Source organism: Gymnogyps californianus, chromosome 1, assembly GCF_018139145.2.
Source record: "Gymnogyps californianus isolate 813 chromosome 1, ASM1813914v2, whole genome shotgun sequence".
Classification (NCBI taxonomy): domain Eukaryota; kingdom Metazoa; phylum Chordata; class Aves; order Accipitriformes; family Cathartidae; genus Gymnogyps; species Gymnogyps californianus.
Window position 1 is genome coordinate 85,536,341 of NC_059471.1, and position 19,377 is coordinate 85,555,717.

Here is a 19,377-nt window from a genome sequence, read left to right on the forward strand (position 1 = left end):
ATCTGCAAATACATACCAAACCATCAGGCAGGGGGGAATCAAACTTGTAGGGCATGATGTAAAATACAAAATACTACATTAAACACCCTTCATTATAAATCCAGTATTTCCTTTGTATTCCCATATATTCCCCTTGATTTATTTTTTTTAACTTCAATATCTCGTACTCCTTAGTAAAAAGCACTCTGCTCAGAAAAAGACAAAATTAAACATATTGGAGAGATCCAGAAAAGAAGTGGTGAATAAACTCTACTACACACACAGACACACACATCTTGTAGCTAACCAGAACTGAAAAGACTCTTTCAGAAATGGGGCAGGAGAAAGGCTTCTCTGATGGTCAGCCAAATTTTAATTCTCACTAAAACCATGGTATGTCTAAGATTACTGAAGAAAGTAGAAAATATTTTTGAACTCTGATAAGACTGTTTTCATTAGCTCGTCTATTTTTTTTTAAAGGAAAACAGAGTCCAAAGCTACAATTTTAATGAAACCCTCAAAGTTTGGCTTGAGGCGGAAACCAAGAATGAAAAACTTCAGTAGCTAGCATCTGCCAAAACTGTAAGCTACTGATAACTAGAGATCAAAAGAAGTCAAATGGGAAGTTTGCAAGCAGTCTAAACATAAAAGTTGTTCTAGGATCACCCTGTAACATGCATACATACGCACACACTTGCAAAATAGTATCTGGCATACCTGTCTGAAACAATGTAGAGGGGCAGCTACTGATTCAGTCTCTTTCAGATAATCATCCCAATTAAACTGTTCTGGAAGATAAAAAAAGACCATACAGACAGTTTTTAAAGGTAACTTAAATTAAAAGGGGGGGTGAGGAAAGAAAGGGACAGAAAAACCCAACTATCTTGTAGAACACATTTTTTTCCAAGAACAGGATTACTCTCAAATGGAAACTCTACCTTTGAAAAACACACAACCGTTGAAGGAGCTTTAAGAGTACTGTTAATTCATAGGGGCTTATCACACAATAGGCAAAATCAATATAAACCTTCCCCAAATTCTTTTTTTTTTTTTTTTTTTTTAATGGTCCACATACAAAGATACAAGTCAGGATATCTAGATTCAATTCTCTGCATAAGGACCTCGCAAGCATCCTTGTACAAATCACGTTAGCCTTTCTGTATCTTAGTTCCCCTAACAGCAGGACTGATATGATAACCTCATAGGAGTACTGAGATGATATATGTTGAAAAACACAGACACGTAGATTCTGTTGAAATGTATGTTGCGAATACTATCCCCAGTCCACTAGAAAGCAAAAGGATTAACACAGCCTTCCAACTGCATCTTTGTCTCTTTTCATCTGAAGTCTGATAAAGGTTTCGCTTTGTAGGGTAAATATTATGGCAATGTTCAGCAACAGAATCATGTTATTTCTTCCAGTGTTAACATTGGCATTGTTTATGTGCATGGGTGAGTGTATTCTGCATTTGATTTAATCAGTGTTATCAGTTTTGCATGAATGAACAGTATGAAGTACTAACATCAAAAATATAAGCAAGCATTATATAAAGCACAAGAGAAAAACTACAATGGCACAGCTAATGTTTTTGTTCCTAAATTATCTAAGTGAGCTCTTTTGCTTATTTTTCTTGTTTGGGCAGCTGGCACCTTTCTGACGTTCCTGAAAAGTAAATCACCCATGAACCCCAAAATGATGCAGTGATGCCACCCAGCGGCTCAGCAATGGCCATTCACACGGCCTATAGCAAAATCCTTGGTGATGATGGAGAGACCGCACCGGGTTTATCAGTAATCCTTCCAAAAAATGCCACTGGGCACAGTTAAATACATCTCTGCAATTTTCAGGAGAGAGGAGCAGCAAAGAAACAAACAGAAAATGGCATTATTTTCCAACACTCACACACCGCTTCTCTGAAGGATGCGTGGTGGCTTGAACCCAGAGTCTGCCCGCATTAGCACAGCATTCAGCTGAAAATGTATAGTGTCTCAAGCAGAAGAGAACTACCCCCTTGGCCTGCTGAGATCCTCTTTTTTTGGCATAACAGACTCAAAAGTGTACGAGTGATTCGTCCTTGGCACTGCAGAGGCCATGTGGTTGTTAGCTATGTAACACGTCAGTAAAATCTCAAAAGCTGTTAATTTGGTGGTCTGGACTGTATGTAGGCTGGTAACAAAGACGTTTCCATACAACATCTTGGAAGTCTGCCTATTCTGGAATGAAAGTTTTATTCACACATTTATACAGTTACATCAATTTTGTATTACTCACAAAAGGCAGAGTACATTAACTTAAGCATATGTTAGATATTTGTATTTCAGGAAGGCATGCTCAGGAAATAGCTCTTCAGATCTTTCTCCAGAAAGTAGCCTCCAGATCAGTTGCTCTTTTCATTGACAGGCCAAGGAGGCTGCAAAAATTAAACATGATGAACTGCTAGCAAAGTTTCCTCTTATAAAAATTCTTCTTTGAGTCTAATAATAAAGTTGCCACTTCAGGTTGACTTCTGATTTACAAAAAAAAAAAAAAAAAAAAAAGTAAAAAGTTGTTTTTTAATCAGAGCTTACCTTAGTAAACTTTAAAGTACCCAATTCAATAAAATTAAATCTAGCAAAAAGAAAATGTTAGCTACGTCCCAGCTGTTTCAGATCTAACATGATGTAAAAGCTGTAATCATGAATCAGAGCCTCGCTGTGTTAAGGACCGTGTAAATGTAGATACTTCAAAGACAGCACCTTTCACCAGGAGAAACCCCCGTTCACCTCCTCCAAAAAAATTATCTCTATATACCAGCATTTCTCAAATTATTTCAATTGTTATAACAGGACTGTAAATTTGGTGGGATGACCCAAAAGTACAGAAGGAAACAAACAGGTTTATTTTTCCAGGGAACATTTACTAGAAAGACACATAATGTAACACAAGCAGCCAGCTGCAGATAAAGCCAAGGGGAAAACAACATTGCCTGGCTCTTTGCTTTAAATCCTGGTCATCAAAACCTCTTTCATCAACCAGAAATGACCTGAAGTTTAAATTAGAACCTCTCCACCTGTGAAGATATGCTGTATTAAATTAAAACCAAGTTCTCAGAGCTGGTGCTAATTATAATTTAATTACTGCAGTCATAGAAATAGGAGATGAATGTAAGTTTGCAACATGTAAGATGCATGTCTAGGAAGATAATTACATTGAAAAAATTCTCTACACAAAAAGCTTCTCTGTATTCTCAGTGTGCACAGGTAAAGCAGCAGTTGTTTTATATATATTTCTAATTCTAAATCCCTTTTAAACATGCAACTTCTGAGAAATAAAAATCCTTAAGAAAATTAGCTCGCGCTAAATGATTTAACATGCATTTCTCTTCCCACTCAAACCTGCAGGCTGAAATAAACAGCTTAAGAAAAACCCATTATGCAACAAGCACAACTTTATAACCCACCAGTAAAGTGAAAACTAGAGAGAGAAAGGAATTTTTATGCTGAAGAACAAACCAGCATAGACTGGAAACAAGAAAAAAAAAAGAAAAAAAAAAAAAACAAAAAACACACCAGAAGGTAACTAGGATCTTTTGTAAAAAAAATTAAACCATTTGTAACCAACACAGGAGTAAGACTCTAAAACAGTGATCCAAGACAATCAGCATGGGCAAACAGCCTGACTAATTTAAAAATGGAGGAAATAAGTTTATGCCATAGTTGCTTGCATTACAGGCAATGACACATGGGTCAACGACCCTTGATGTTCTCTGCAATGCTGTATCAATACCCTATCACTTCTTGTCAAACCTGCCAATCACAAAGTAACTCAACCTAAAAGGGACCCCAGGAGGTCTCTAGTTCAGCCTCCTGCTCCTCCAGGGTTCCATCACCATCAATGTGAAGATTTTTTTCCTTCCATCAAGTAGGAATTTCTCATGCTCCAGCCAGTATTTGTTGCTTCTCATCCTTCCACTGTGCCTCTGAGAGGAGCCTGGCTCTGTCCCCTCTACAGCTGCCTGTCAGATAATTGAAGGCAGCAAGACGATCTCACATAAGCTTTCTCTTCTTTTCGTTGAAGAAAACATTTTTCTAGTTTCAGTACCAGTTTCCTGCTTACATCTTGCATTCTGGCTCCTTCATTTTTTTTGGTGGACTGCCAGCCAGCTTGCTCCAGTATAGCAGTGTCTTCCTTGTACTGGGGAGCTCAAAACTGAACACAGTACTCCCGATACGGTCTCACAAATACCAAAAAGAAGCAAATCCCTTCTCTCGGCCTGCTGCCTACAGTTTTGCTGATAGAACTCGGTATGCAGTTGACGTCTTTCACCACAAGAGCACACTGCTGGCCCACACTCAGCTTGCTGCCTGCCAGGACTCCACTCCAGGGCCTTTCCTGAAAAACTGCTTTCCAGGCAGCCAGCTTCCCACCTGGGCTGCTGCAGGGCTCCAGTCTGCCCAGGTGCGGGAGGGACTCTCCATTTCCCTTTGAATCTTTCGGGGTTCCTGTCAGCCCATTTCTCTAGCATGGGGCTGTCCACCTGAAGAACAGCCCTGCCTTCTAGCCTACCGGATACTCCTCCCAGTTAGATGTTGCCCACACACTAGCTGACAATGTGTTCTGTCCAATCACCCCCGGCTGTCAGTAAGGCATAAAATAGCATCAGCCCTAGTACTGACCTCTGAGAAACGCCAGCTACCAGCTGCCAAGTGGACCTTGTACTGTCTGGCAGTCCAGTCAACTTTCCATCCACCTATCCAAACCACATCTCACCAGTTTGGCTGAAAGGACACTACAGAAAGCCTTGCTAAAGTCAAGACGAACAACATCCACTGCTCTCCCCTTGTTTACAGAATCACTTATCACAAAAGGCAATCAGTCATGCACAGTTCACACTCGGCAAATCCACCTCAGCTGTTCCTAACCTCATCTTTGTTCTTTATTTGCTTGGAAACGGCTTCCAGGAGGATTTTCTCCATAGTCTTCCTGAAGACTGAGGTCAGGCAGGCCAGCCTGTAATTGCCCAGGTGCTCCCTTCTTGTCCTTCTTGACACTGGGCATACTGTTTGCCCTTTTCCAGTCAGCATGAAACTTCTCCAATCACTATGAGATTCTCACTCCAAAATGAGAGAGAAGCCTCACAGTGACATCAGTCAACTACCTCAGCACCCCTGGAGGTGTCCCATCTGCTCCCATGAATATGAGAATTTCCTGAAGTGCTCCCTGTCTTCTACTGTATATAATGCTTCAGTTTAGTTTAAGTCAAAGTTTTACAAATTTAAATTGAAGATTTAAACTGAGTTAAGTGTCACTTGTAGATAGGTAGAATTTAAGGTCCTAGTTTATTTAGGTTAGTTTAATACAGTATCACCATAGCCTAAACACTGTTTAAGCAGACGGAGCACCTTGTGTCTTTTCATCTCATCCCTAGGTTTCCTTGGCATGCATCTGAGACTTTTGTCACAGAGATGTATCTTTTCTAGTCTTCATCCCACAATCTCTCTCTGTCAAAGATGAAGTTTCCTTTTAATGTTCGTTTACATACTCTTGCAAACGTAGTAGCTTAAGTGTAAGGTATTTCATACCCTGCTTTATACCTTGTACCTCCTTATATATGTTGTGATCATTCAATTAGAATTTTTCTCTTCCTTCTGTCTTTCTCTACCTACTTTAGTCTATTTTTTCACCTGTTCTTCTCGCATCTCTGTCTCCCCTCCTCTTCAACTTTTCCTATCACACATCCCCCTGAAAGCTCTGGAGATTTCCTGGATCCTAGCCCCAAGCATTGTAAGGCATCTTTCTTCATCCAGCACCAAGAGGCTCCTTCTTCTTCATTGCCACCAACAAGCAACAACACAGGATAAAAATCATCATGTCATCTATAGAAAATCAGAGATCTTGCATGATCTTGAGCAACGCACTCCTTTCTAACTGTTTGACAGAGCTGAGTCTAGATTTCATGAGTAAATTCAGTGCTCAGACACTAGATTAACAGCGCAGTGCCGAGTGGAAGAACACAGATGACAGAATAAGGCTTGCCTGCTTAGCACTGCTTCTCCACAAAGCTTTTTCAACACCCTGCTTTCTACTGCAGGAGGAGGCAGGGACATTTTCCAGTGACTCATGAAATATGGTTATCTTATCCACATATGAAAAGCACTTTGCTAGTGGGGGCGCATCTTATGGGGCTCCGTCTGTCATGTCAGACAACGTTATTTTAAAACATAGACATGCTATCTGAGTCCAGTTTGACTGGAGCTCCTCTTACACTGCAGAAGAGGGAAAACAAGACACAAATATACTTCCTTTCCTGTCTCAAAGTAACAGGGAAGAATAATAAAGATGACTGCTAGGATTCCAAGAAATGGAAGAATTAAGTCTGGCAAATGTAGCAGCAGAAAGCTGTACTATGGCTGGTGGCAACAGGGTATCGTATCTTTTATGCAAAGTCATCACCTCAACTACCCAACTACTGTGTTAGTATCTCAGCACGTTTGTTCAGTGACTACGCTACTTCTAAGGAACTCCTCTGCTGGTAGCCAAGAAAAGCTCTGAACCAGACCATCTATTAGGAGTCAGAGGGCACGGAATGTAAGCAGAGTGAGAGTTTAAGTAACCCAGTGACATTTTATCGAAAATTAACTAACAGCTCCTGAAGAGATTTTCTACTTCAGTCAACAGTACTCATGACATTTCTCACTGCCCCAAACTCAAGCAACCAACATGAACATACGAAGGGTATATAAAGATGCTGTTGCCCTCCCCCTGCAGCCCACAAAAGCTAAAATGCCAGCAATCCCATGTATATGCTGCCCTATCGCACCTGTTGAGGATAGCAGAGGCTGTCTAAGTTTGATAAGAAGTTGGATCATTTCTGGCAAGTGTGTAGTTTCCTCAGTTTATTATAAAAACCCAATTGATTCGAAAACAGAATTTCTTTAAAGTAAAATTAGAGTCCCAGGCAATTTAATCCAGTCAGTAATCCTAAAAACCTCAGACTATTAAACTGAAAATCCTTTCTTTAGCACCAGCAAACACATTAAGGAAAGAGAAGATAACTGCGGCAGAAAAGGCATGAAACTGGGAAATACATGATGAGAAGAACAGACAAATCAGTAATGATCTAAAAAAATTAATGTTTACACAGCATCTTTGTATATATATACACAAAGAGTACTTGTCTTAGCTAGTAAAACTATCAGGCTCAAGTCAAGCAGTTTCAACCATCGTTTTCTATACCAAAACATACTTTCCTAACAGAGTTAGACAAAAGCAATGGTATGTTTTTAACTACCCACCAGTAACAGCCAAAGAGATTGCAAAAAAAAAAAAAAAAAAAAAAAACCTCAGGAGATAGCACAATCCAAATACACACTTTTTCTTTTAGGGTACCTTAACTAGTAACCTGACAGCTGCAATACCTACCACTTTTTAAAGACGGGTTGTTTGCCTGCTGATTCTTTCCATCTTTCTCTTTTTTAATATTCTTTGAATCTAAAAGACAAGATTCCATTACATAATAAATGTAATATTCACATCATAACGATGTCCAGCATAACACAGAATGCTTTCAAACAATACAGAATGTCTTGTTCCAAATATTGACTCTTTTATTCATTTCAGTGCATAATCAAAAAGGTATTTGTACTATAAATTTAATCACTGCACTACTTTTCTTTCAAAATATATTGAGAAGTACAGCGTGAAAAAGCAGAGATTTTGACTACTTTATATTACATTATCAGAATAAATCTAGTTGCAGAAAATGTAGTATAAGCTCCACAAAGAGTAACCTTGTCCTAATTTTTAACAGCTTTACTCAACCTACATGCAATTTGAGATCCTCAAGATGACTGGCTATCTTTTTAAATCTTGTCTAGACCACTATGAACTGAGAAACAAGGAAAAAAAAAACAAACCCACCCTAAAAGCATATTTCTGAGTTAAAGATTCCATTCTATATTTAAATTCTTGAATACTCAAATGCAAGCAGCTATCTCAGTGCATGTCAGTTATTTTAAAAAATCATTCAGAAGAATCTACCTTCTCTATCATTCATCTCTACATACATACAGAAAGGAGTCTGTCATATTTTGGTTTTGCTGGATTTCAGCGTGTATAAGAGAGACAGGGGGACTGGGAGGCTAGAACAGAGAAGACTGAGGGAGCCAGTTCCACTCGTTCCTTAGAGTCTTTAAAATACGTTGGTTTGGTGACCTGCTTTTGACGCTTATGGACTCAAGCACAATTCAAATATGACACTGAGTTGGCAACCAAAATGCAAGTACATTTTCAGATTTAAAAAGGTTATCAAGCTCTGTGTGACAGAATAACTCTCTCTGTTTGCAAACACGTTGGCACTGGGAATAGGGCCGCTCCTCTGGGAAGGCGCGTGCCTCAGCTCACGCCTTGGGTCATCCTAGTTAGCCTGAACTGTTACAGGTGAAGGGATGGCTCACTTCTACTGAAAGATCGTGTTGGTAGCTGATTCCTGTATTCGCTCGCACTTAAGTCTTTAGCTATTGATTGGCTTGCACTTGAAATAAAACCACCCCTAACCTAGAATAAGAAGCATTTGGTGATCAGAAACACTTGAGATACAATGAGTTGTTCTGCAGCAAAGATTAAGCCCTAATAGTGTTTCTCTTCTGTGTTTTCTGTAAGTAAGGCTTTTCTTGAAACACAGAGTACCGATGAGCAACATGTGATGTTCATCATTTCCATCCCACTTCTTTCATTATTTGTTGAGGAATTGCCACGTACAGCAAGAGCTGAATCATGACAATCTTCTGTCATCAATCCCAAAATCCTCTCCCACCAGTCAGTGAGGAGGGGATAAGCCATCCACCTGGCTCTGTGCTGGGTAAGACGTGGTGCTCCTTCAGCCAGGGCACAGCACTGGCCAGGGTCCCCTCGGGGTGGTCAGGCAGGGCTTCACCAGCTGGGCCCACCCCACCGCCCTGGCAAGAAGCTACTGGGGGGAGGCACTGGGGGCAGCTCCAGCACTGGGCACCCTCCCTGAGGACAGGTCAAGGCTGGGACGGGACATGGGCCCACGGGCGGGCCCAGCTTGGCAGGGCCCGTGGCCGGGCAGGGCAGGGCTGTGGGGAGCTGGAGACCGGCCCTGTTCTGGCATCGCTGGGGCAGGGGCTGATGGCCTGGGAGGCTGACATAGGGTCCTGGGCCCTAGGCAGAGCGGGAGAGGCCCCAGGTGAGGTTGGTCAGGGCCATTAAAGCCTGTTAGTGTACTCAGGGCCAAGACACCTTCCAAGAATAACCCAGACTCCACAGTCCTAGAAAATATACCTACAGCTACAGAGGTGCTCAAAGTATGCTGCAAAACTATCACTTGTTTCTCCTAAAGCAGATATGGGGAGTACCGCAGATTCTTTGACAAGGAAAGAAAATGCTATGTTTACTCCTTGACTTAGTCTTTTTTCTTGACTTTCACATTCTTTCTTTTGGAAAAAGTTTGCTTTGAAACTTTTTCTACTTGATAGGTTCCCAAAGAAAAATACTTATGGAGGTCAACTTCAGATGGACCTGCTGAAATGCTTCTGGATGGTGCCCACAGAGCTCTAACCCCAGTACTTCCTCAGGAGCAGGGCTTTAACCCACATGAGTGGACACCCTACGTCTTGACAACTACCACCACTGGGAATGTGAGAAGGGATAGTGTTAAAACTAGTTCAGTAACAATGACAAGACACAAGACTAACATTCACCTTTTTCCTCCTACTGATGAAAATATATTCCATCCAGCCTCTTTGGGATTGAACCAAATCCCGCTAGTTTTCTACTGGGCCGTGGCAATCAGCAGCAGTGATTGCATTTTGCAATGTTCAAAAATGCATGGCATTTTGCCATGTTCTACAAGCTCAGTTAGTCAGGCTTTCCCAAAAACAGTCATGAGACTGTTGCAGACATCAGGCAGACAGCTTACAGAATAGATAACTTCCCAATCTGCTTATTTCCAAAGAGGAAATCCAACGGAGTCCCACATAAGAGACTTATTGAAGAAGAGAACTAATAACGGCTTCCTGCGAACACCCAAAGCTTGAAAGGACAGAGTCATGAAAGAGTATCTACCCAACAGTGCCAGATCTCAAACAAGATGACAGCCTTTCATGATGAGAGACATCAAGAACAGGTGAAAGAATGTGCAAAAACCACAGCCTGGACACCAGATGAGTTCTCGCTGACAACCACCACCCAAATTATTTCTTTCCTGTACCAGTTAGGTTTACTGCCTATCTCACAAATATCACAGCAAATACGAACGCTGCAATGGAACACTCTTAAAAACACATTTTTCTTATCATCAGCCATTAGAAAACTATGAGAACAAGAAGAGATGATAACATTAATGAGAAGAAATTGATTCCTCAATAGCAGTTTAAACATCTGTTTCATTTGAGGTAGAGGCATCTTCACTCATAATAAACCCAAAGCACTGTAACTATCACTTGTTTTTGATGGCCAGAAATTTACTCTTTAAAATGCTCAAGTAAAACTCACCCAGCACATGCAGAAGCATCCAAAAATAAGTCTGAATAAAACCAAGATCGTTTTCAAAGGCTCCCCTCACTTTTATGCATTCCAACCTTCAATGTTGGGAAGACTGTTACAAAGCTGGAGTGTTTTGTCTGAGCAGATGAAAAACTACTAGCAGCAAGAATTACTAACCTGTTTTCACATGAGATACCCTGTATCTACGATCACCTCAGAAAACCTTCCCCCAGTCTATACTTCACAGCTGCTATGATGCCTTGGTCTGGTGTGCCTCTTCCAATGTCAGCAGTTAGGGTGGATAAGAATATATGGTTTATTTTCAAAAGCAACATTAAAGAAAATAATATTTTATTAAAATCCAATTTTATAAATGAAATACATGCTTTTTTTGCCTTTTTTTTTTAAATGCATGCCAATCTACGTTTGAAATTTTGACATCCTAAATTCTAGTAAGTTTAGTTTCAAAAGATCACTGAAAACAAAATTAAGACATGGAAGACTATTATATCAAATCACCGGGCTGAGGAAGATGACTACCTCAGCATATGACCCTCAGCTTGGTCAAACTTTGAGGTCAAACCTCAAAAATGAGAGAAATACTTCTGCAGGTACAAAGAATATTTTCTTTTCATCTCCTTCACCTAGCCACGTTCAATGACTAATTCCTTGAAACCTGAAAAGTGGACTTGAAAATGGGAACTTTACTCATATATTAGAGACAGAAGAGACTTACTAGTTCTAGAGTCTTGAAGCTCATGGTGACAAAAAAATAGGTCAGTTCATTATCTATCTTCCTCTATTCATAAAGTCCATTTTTAAAAAGACAAGTTTCAGTCTACTTTCCAATGTAAAACACGGTATGTTTTAGATCATTTTGTCAAAACACAAATGAAAATGAAATGCTGCTATTATGGACTTAATCACATGCTACTCAGTTCTCTAAAAAAACCAAGAAAGAATGGGATACCATTTTCAAAGAAAGTTTTTAAAATATAGTAATACTTATAAGTATATAGAGTTTATATATTCACTATGTAAATATATATACATTTAGCCATTAATACATACAGGCTAAATACTTATTTTCAAAACCCCATGAAAGATTGTTTTCTTCTAGGTAGCAAGATTAGAATACAGCATATACTAAAATTACAAAAGCAGCATATTCTGTTGTTCACCAACTGTTTTTCTACAGTGCACTTCATAAACTAAAGCTGTAGATACAAAACAAGATTAGAGTAAGATTATTTAACATAGTGCTTTCTGCTTACCAATTCAAAACTCCATGTGTTTACATTACTCCCACCCTATCTGTAACCACAGAATTCTTCTGCTGATAAGATTACTCAACAGAAGACAGGCAAAAGCAACCACATCTATCATGCAAGAAGTTAGAGACAAGGAAGAAAAAAGACAAAGCTATCTTGACTGACTTGTGAATGCCAAAAAAAAAAAATACAATCAGAAAAGGCACCTTTAGAATATAAGGTCTGGTAAAGATAATCCTGGTGACCAATGTATAGTTCCTCTTATAAACTCCTGTACTGCACTCCAGCTTCTTGTCTGAGATGCTTTAAAAGTCCATAACACTTCTTTCTGGGAAGAGTTAACCTCTCAACAAACAAGATAATTGCTTTGTCTGCGTGCTGGCAAGCATCACATCTTTTGACAGTATTAGTTTTTACTACAGAATGGTGTGCTACATGAGGAGGCATATATGTATTATCTTCTAAGATTTGCTATTTGCTTGCTGTCCTATGTGGGGAAAAAGCAGTTCACAGTCATGCTTTTGAGATTTCTGCAGCTATTTCTTAGCCACCTTAAAGTCTTCAACTCTGACGGGTGTTCAAAACATGGCAGGAGACCGCTTTTCTCAAAGAAACCCCTTGTCTCTTCCTGACAGACATGAAAAACCTTTGGGCGACAGAAACATTTGCTCTTCCCATGCCACGCAGTTACTCACGTTCAGATGAGTTTTACTAAGACAAGCTCAAGACTTACCATTGCTCAGGAAGGGGCCTTCTTCACTCCCTACCACACAGGGTTGTAAGCACCTTTTAGCAACCCTTCACCAAGCCTCAGTGCACACAGTTGAGGATATCAAGACCGAGTGAATATGAAATGTCTCCTTTCTCTTCTTTTTGTGCTTCCCTAGTGCGATTCTTATCTGCCCAGAACAGGGTGTCTCTTTTAGTATATATAGACAACAGCCATGCAGAAAACCTACAAGAGAAGGGGATAGACTTCCTCCATAAACTCTTGGTGCAACAATTAAACGGATGACTCCTGCCATCACAGAAAATCTATTATAGCAAAAGACAATTATTTACCAAGGGAGCGCACAAGCACACAAAGCAGCTTGGGCTGAAGGTGGAAAGCTCAAGAAAAGTACAAAAGTGTTAGCAGCCTTTTATGGGGGAGGACTACCCATCTGAAAGCTCTGAAAAGCAGCAGCAACCTGGTTTCAGACAGTGGTTCTTTCTCTCTTCACATTCTCTTTGTTTCACCAACCCAAACACCCTTGTTTCTTCTTAAGTCTCACTCTTTATTCTAGCACTTAACTCACAATTAACTTCTGCAGACGTGACACAGCAGAAATCACACCTTCATAGTACACTGTGCATTTGTGGATGAATTTCTTTAAAAACATTCATTTCATCTTCAAGAGACAGTCGTTAATGCCATTCATTGTGATAAAATTTGATTTCTTGTACTACTCAGTTATTGTCCTGCTAAATTATATGCAGTTACAGAATAAAGCACTACATTTTATTTCATATCATATCACACCACACCTAGACACATTCTTCAATTTTAGAGTAGTATAATGGCTTCAAGGCTGTCACAGGACAAAATTGCTTTGGTTGAACTTGTAGAACTCCAGGATAAGCCAAATTTAGCATACTTACTTTAAAAAAATGTGAAGTTTGAACTTACCTGTATTCAGTACATATCATATACTGCCTTCTTTAATCTAACAGTATAGTAATTGTCAAGTAACATCCCACCACCTTCAAAAAGAGAATTTAGCAGGTTCCCTATTTTCTTTCCTCTTGGATAAAAGCTACCAGTCCTTACCTTTAGCTGCTGTTCTCCCCATGGTAACACTTCTGTGATCTCCCCTCTCACAATAAAAAGGCTGAAGTTGAAAGACCAGTTAATTCTTCCTTTCAGCACAACAGTTTCCTGTGGAGTAGTAATACAACAAGTTAGGGGGGAGGTTGTTGTTGGGGTTTGGGTTTTCTTTTTTTGGAAAGGAGGATTTTTTTTGTATTGGTGTATAATTATCTTGCTAGTTTTGAGTTGCAAATGTTTAGTAAACTATGTTTAGAAGAACAGCATGTAAACAACGGATATATCAAAGTAGCAAGGGTACAGAACCCAAACTTTTATTTTATTGCTTTAGACAGTTCATTGTATAATGATTTGCATTTTCTGTGGATTTCTAATACAAAAAGAGTTATAAAATGTGCTTTATTCCTTTCTTCCCCAACAAACATTATTGAAAAATGGAAGAAAGACTTTTACACATAACCCACTCATCCTGCCTCACTTGCACAGAGTTAAACAATCATCAATTTAAACACCGTTGGGTAAAACACACTATCTTGCACAACTACAGTGGAAGGGGGAACAAAACACTGATTTAAGAAATCTACACAAAGGTCCAAGTGCTCACTGATACCCCTGCCCACTATGACTTGTAACAGAGCACAGAGAACCTGTTAGGGAAATGCTAACTGCAGATAAAAGCAGCGAGCCACATTCTTGTAGGGTTTAGAAACTAGAAGGGCCAGATCAGTTAAACCACTGTAAAACAGCAAAAACAAACTTTTTTTTTTTTTGGTGTGTGTTACTGTGATTTTCCACTCCAGCATCTAGTTTTTTGAACTCTTGACTGTGTTCAAGCTAAACTCATTTGAAGCTTTTTAGCCTCGAAGCAACAAAGCCAGCAAATTTATTATCCTTTTCCATTAACTTTTCAAGTAATAATGGGTAAACATACATTCAAATTTCTTAATTATCTTCTTTGATCATTTCCTTTCAAGGAATTCCCATGAGGTTAAAATTGACATCATCAAAAGTTCGAGATTTTTTTTTTAAATATGTGCATACTTTTTCCAAGATTAACTTTGCCAAAGGTAACATTTTTAGAAGCTACAACTTTCCAGTGTTACATAAAAGGAATAATAGTTGAAAAGCAAGTTATCTTCTTGGAATTTCTTGAATGTTATACTCGCATGCTAAAAAAAAATTACACATACATATTGCATATAACGAGAGGTGCCATACAGCTGAGTATTTTCCTGAAACTGTGACATTTCAGTGAAACTTCGAGGAACTTGCACACTATGGTGATGGATTGCATGATGAAAACTTTATACAGTGCAAGTCCCATGGCTAAAACTAATTAAATATGGTTTTAAAAATGCCAGTGACTGATGAATTCATTTAGTGTGTGTGTGCTGTGTGTGAACATGTTGGACAGTTATTACAAAAACTCTCAAGATTGAGACTTGAAAGCAGTTATAAATAAAACTGAATACTACCATAAAATAAGCAGGTTTTGCTACACAATAGCATTCATAGCATAAGTGATCATCAGGATTAAGAACAGAAATCCTTTTAAGCCATCAAATAAATTTTAAATACTTGATACTTTCGTAGACTCCCCCCAAAATTCAAAGCTTTTCCGCTGCAAGTAATAAATTGTGAAAGGTGATGCAGAGTCAAAGTAACTGTTTTTACAGATTACTTTAAAACAGTGCATGGTTTTTATCTTTTTGTTCCAAGTACCAGACTGCACTTGGTGCAGTAATAAAGATTCCAACCCCGCAGTGATAGTCATCAAGTTTAGCACAACTGGAGCGTCTGTCAGAACATAAAAAGGATTCCAGCTTTTCATTAGCTTGTGTTGTACCAGATAGGCTATTTTACAGCATGCCCACCAGCCTGTTAAAAATATAAGACAACTGAAAGTTCTGAAAGCGCTGTTTGAAATGAGGCAAACCCAACTGCAGGAATACAATATATCACTGTTTCAAAGAGGTGCTATTTAAAACTCAGTTACACCTAAGTATTCCATTTAGAGCTGCTATTAAATTAGCTTGTAGATAGTGCTGTTTGTCACAGAAAACATTGAAGAACGGTATTCCTGAGCCTCTATAACAACCGCTACATGCTGCTGAATTATAGCAAAATGAAAACCAGTTACCTCCAAAACGGAGCGGGGTCAGTCTGAAACAACGTGTAACTTCTTTTGCGGGGGCAGACCTAGGAACAGCTTTCCATCGCCTCGTGTAATTAAGCGGCAAACCGTAAGCAAGGCAGTTATGTCCTTTGCTAACCAAGACAGAGTCCTCTTACGTTGCACTCGCCATCACCAGCCTGGCTCAACCCACAGCACACCCGCCACAGAAGAGAAGAAAACCACCAGCAAATACAGGGGAGAAACATCCAGGGATGTTTTGGCAAAATTACGTAGAAAGGACAGAGCTCAAGGCATTCTGGTACGTGCACCTCAGCAAGCAAGCTGAGTGATAGAGAAAGCTGGGGTTAAGAAATTAATCTAGCAGCTTCTAGAAATGAAGGGGAAAAGTGAAACAAAACAAGGTCAGGAATATACGAGCAAACAAAGAAATGCAATGGCAAGGCTGAAGCATCATGGTGTTAGGGTGCACAAAGCAGCAGAATGAAAAGCAAAGTTACAAAGACGAAGCTAAGCATAGTGATTGTCATTCACGGACAGAAAACAGCCAAAACCCACTGATTCAGGGAATGGCAGTACAGAATCCATATCGGAAACCATCGAGAAACTGTTTGCTGTAAATTAAAGGAACTGAAAAAGCTGAGAAAAAAAAAAAAAATCCGTGAACCTAGGATAACATTGGATTCATCATCAAAATATCTTCAATTTAAAGAGCCGTGGAGAATCTCCACACTCATGAAGTGTATTATTTATGTCATTTACATCTCAATTCATCCTGTAAACTGAGTTTTATTCTTTCTCTAATTAGTGTCCCTTACCTCAGTTACTTTTTCTAAAAATCAGATGGAAAGCATTCATCTGCCTTTAATTCCTTACTGAAGTTTTTATTGTTAATCCCCAAATCACTTCTACTAGCCACCTCCCACTGTGCGAGCCCTTTGTCAGAAAGCAGTATATTAGTAGACAAGCCTAAGCCTTCACCCTCTCTGCATTGCTACTACCTAATACTAGGTGTCAGAAAACAGGATGGAAAACATTTTTCCTGCCTAACTTTGCTCTTCTCACTTTGAAAGAATTACTCAAAGGACATGCATTGCTGCATTTCAAAGAAGCTAGTATTCTACAGAAAATGTCAAAATCATTCTCTGTTTTGCCTGCTACGCATCTCCATTATCCTTCTCACTGTAAGCCAGGCACTCAAGTAAGCTGAATGTCCTGAAAAAAATCATGCATATTTAGGGCTTCCCAGTGCAAGTTTATCTTGACAGCACGCCCGCTCATAAAAATACATAGCACAGAATTATGGAGATAAATGTAATATTTAAAAGAAGCCTAAGCAACCAGTAGATTGTGGGTTTAGTCCCCACCGAAAAGATTAAGGTTTTTCTGTCAATGACTCTGCATCTCATTCTCAGAGGTAAGACAGACACACCAATTTTAGAGCCAGTTAGCTTTTTGACCCTACCACTGGTATAAATGCAGTAACTCAGACCTCATCGCTGCTGTCCTCAGGGAAGGAAGGGACAGTCGTCAATGGGCAGTCTCCGCTGGATAAGGACTGAGGCTATTCTCTTATACAGATACACAGCACAGAAGAGGAATCTAACAAAACATCCACTTTGAAGCATCGATTAAGTTCTTCTTAATTTTAGCTTGAAATACAGGCAGACATTTTTCAGGATCAATCTGAACAAGGAGTTATACTTGCCCCTCTCTTTCTTCATTCTTTTTCTTCTACAAATGCTTCCAGATCAAATTTCCGTGTGCAAGGGGGGAAAAGAATTACGCATAGTTTGAACAGCAAAACCAGTTATAGACAGAGAATAGGTGCAATGCAAGCAAAGAAATATTCCCCCACAACTCTTTCATATGTACAAGTCCTACATTTGCTTTCACCACCAGCATTCACGTGCTGTTAGCTTTAGAAACACAGGAGACTCCAGTTACAACTGCTGGCCAGTATCACCACACTCCCATCGCTGTTACCGCTCCTCGCCTCCTTCTTGCTGTTTGTTACAGCCAATACTGCAGAGAGCCCTTCAAGAAAAGGACCTGCACAGCCTCCTCCACAGACCGACTCGCAGTCCGGCAGCCGCGGTTCCCACTCCAGCTTCCACGCATGGGTAACGTGTACCTACAGGCACCAGTCGCTTCCCAAACAAGTCTGACTTAACTGCATTCCTTCAAAGTTATCTTTGATGAATCTGGAATACCTTTTTTTAAACCTAATCATCTATTCATCTGTTATCTCTTAAATAAAAACCCTACTTCATACCATTTTCACAAGTCTTTAAGGGGCTGAAAAGAGGCAAACAGAGTAAGACTTAAAAGGAGTATTTCTATAACATGCAATACTTCCAAATTTCCAATACTTGAAAATTTACTTTCCAGCAAGTTACCCAGTGTGTAGACTCATTCAGTATACTTCAAGACACAACAGCATATACTTCCTTATTTCTGTAATAATCAGTTTACACCTTTTGGAGCATTCTGTGGCATCATTATAGAAAAGTAAGATCTCATAGGCTAAAAGAAAAAAAACCTTACACAAACGTATCAGAAATTTATAAAATGTAACACAAGCTTTGCAGTTGTAAAATCAGTATCATTTAGCACTACACATATATGATTTCAAAACAAAACTTAAGATCAGGTCTTCTTTCATTTATGCACACAAATACATAATCAGTCTGTGTTCTGACAAGAAATTTGATCCAAGCTGGAATCCCTTTTAGTTCACATTCTTTGTGGGGGGAAAAAAAAAAAAGTGAGATTCTTTCAAGGAAAGGAAATTAAACTTCCATGTTTTCATTCAGCAGAACTTCTAATGAGCTGATATATGTGAACACCTTCTCTTCTAGTTGATAAAAACAGAGCTAGGAGAGATAAGTTTTTGTCAAATTTACGGGCTTTCAAAGGAGCAAATATTAGCTAGCCATATGTATTATTACAACAACTAAGTCTGAATATTTCTGAAGTTGTTAAAGGAAGAGAGTGGGTACTTAGTGCTTTACAAACATCATTTTGTAATTTCTTCTTGATGTTAAGGCAAATGACATTTTCTGCACTTGCAAAATTCCTCAGAAAGTCACCAACAGTGTACTGCTCACTATTTATGAAGTGATTAGCATAAACAAACTTTTAAGCTGTCAGCAGTAAAATACTGCCTGTAAATGTTCTGCCCTCTCTCCAGGTAAGTTTACGATCTGCTTTAGAATATAAGCAACTGTAATTACAGTAAGTCATACATTTCAGGACTACAAAAATCTCTCTAAACTCTCAAACCGTACTAAGTGTATTATTCAGTACAGAGCAAGGCATTGTGTATTTTAAAAAGCAACACTAACAAGGTTTAGACCAAATATTTGTCCCAAAAATTCCTGAAACAAGAAATAAATACTTATAAATTAGAACAGCAGAAAAGTAAGGTCTCCAAATTAAACAGCATAGCTTGTATCAACACACAACAGAAACAATTTATGTCATGTAGATTCAACATATAGTAATTTGACAGTAATTTTAAAAATTAAAGTTTAGAGGTGCTCTATGGCTACCAGTGGAAAATAAAAATAGCTTTTCTCCTCTTTCCCTCCCTCCTCATCCTGCTTTAAAAGTCAGAAGATGTGGGGTTGTAAAAACCTGAAAAAGGAAATGGTATGTGTGAAGTCAGCAGTTCAGCAAAGCGGCTGACTGGCCATTA

At 39.1% G+C, this 19,377-nt stretch overlaps 1 protein-coding gene across 1 annotated transcript in view; it reads right to left on the bottom strand.

Annotated features, from left to right (window-relative positions):
• SCML2 (Scm polycomb group protein like 2) overlaps positions 1-13,583 on the bottom strand; it is a 60,630-nt gene extending 47,047 nt beyond the window's left edge. The window contains exons 1-3 of the mRNA XM_050902127.1: positions 13,547-13,583; positions 7,382-7,450; positions 697-767 (exon numbers count right to left, since the gene is read on the bottom strand). Of these exons, the coding sequence (XP_050758084.1) occupies positions 697-767; positions 7,382-7,450; positions 13,547-13,568 (162 nt within the window). The 5' untranslated portion in view covers positions 13,569-13,583. The remainder of the gene's footprint in view (positions 1-696; positions 768-7,381; positions 7,451-13,546) is intronic.
• Positions 13,584-19,377: the final 5,794 nt, after the last annotated feature.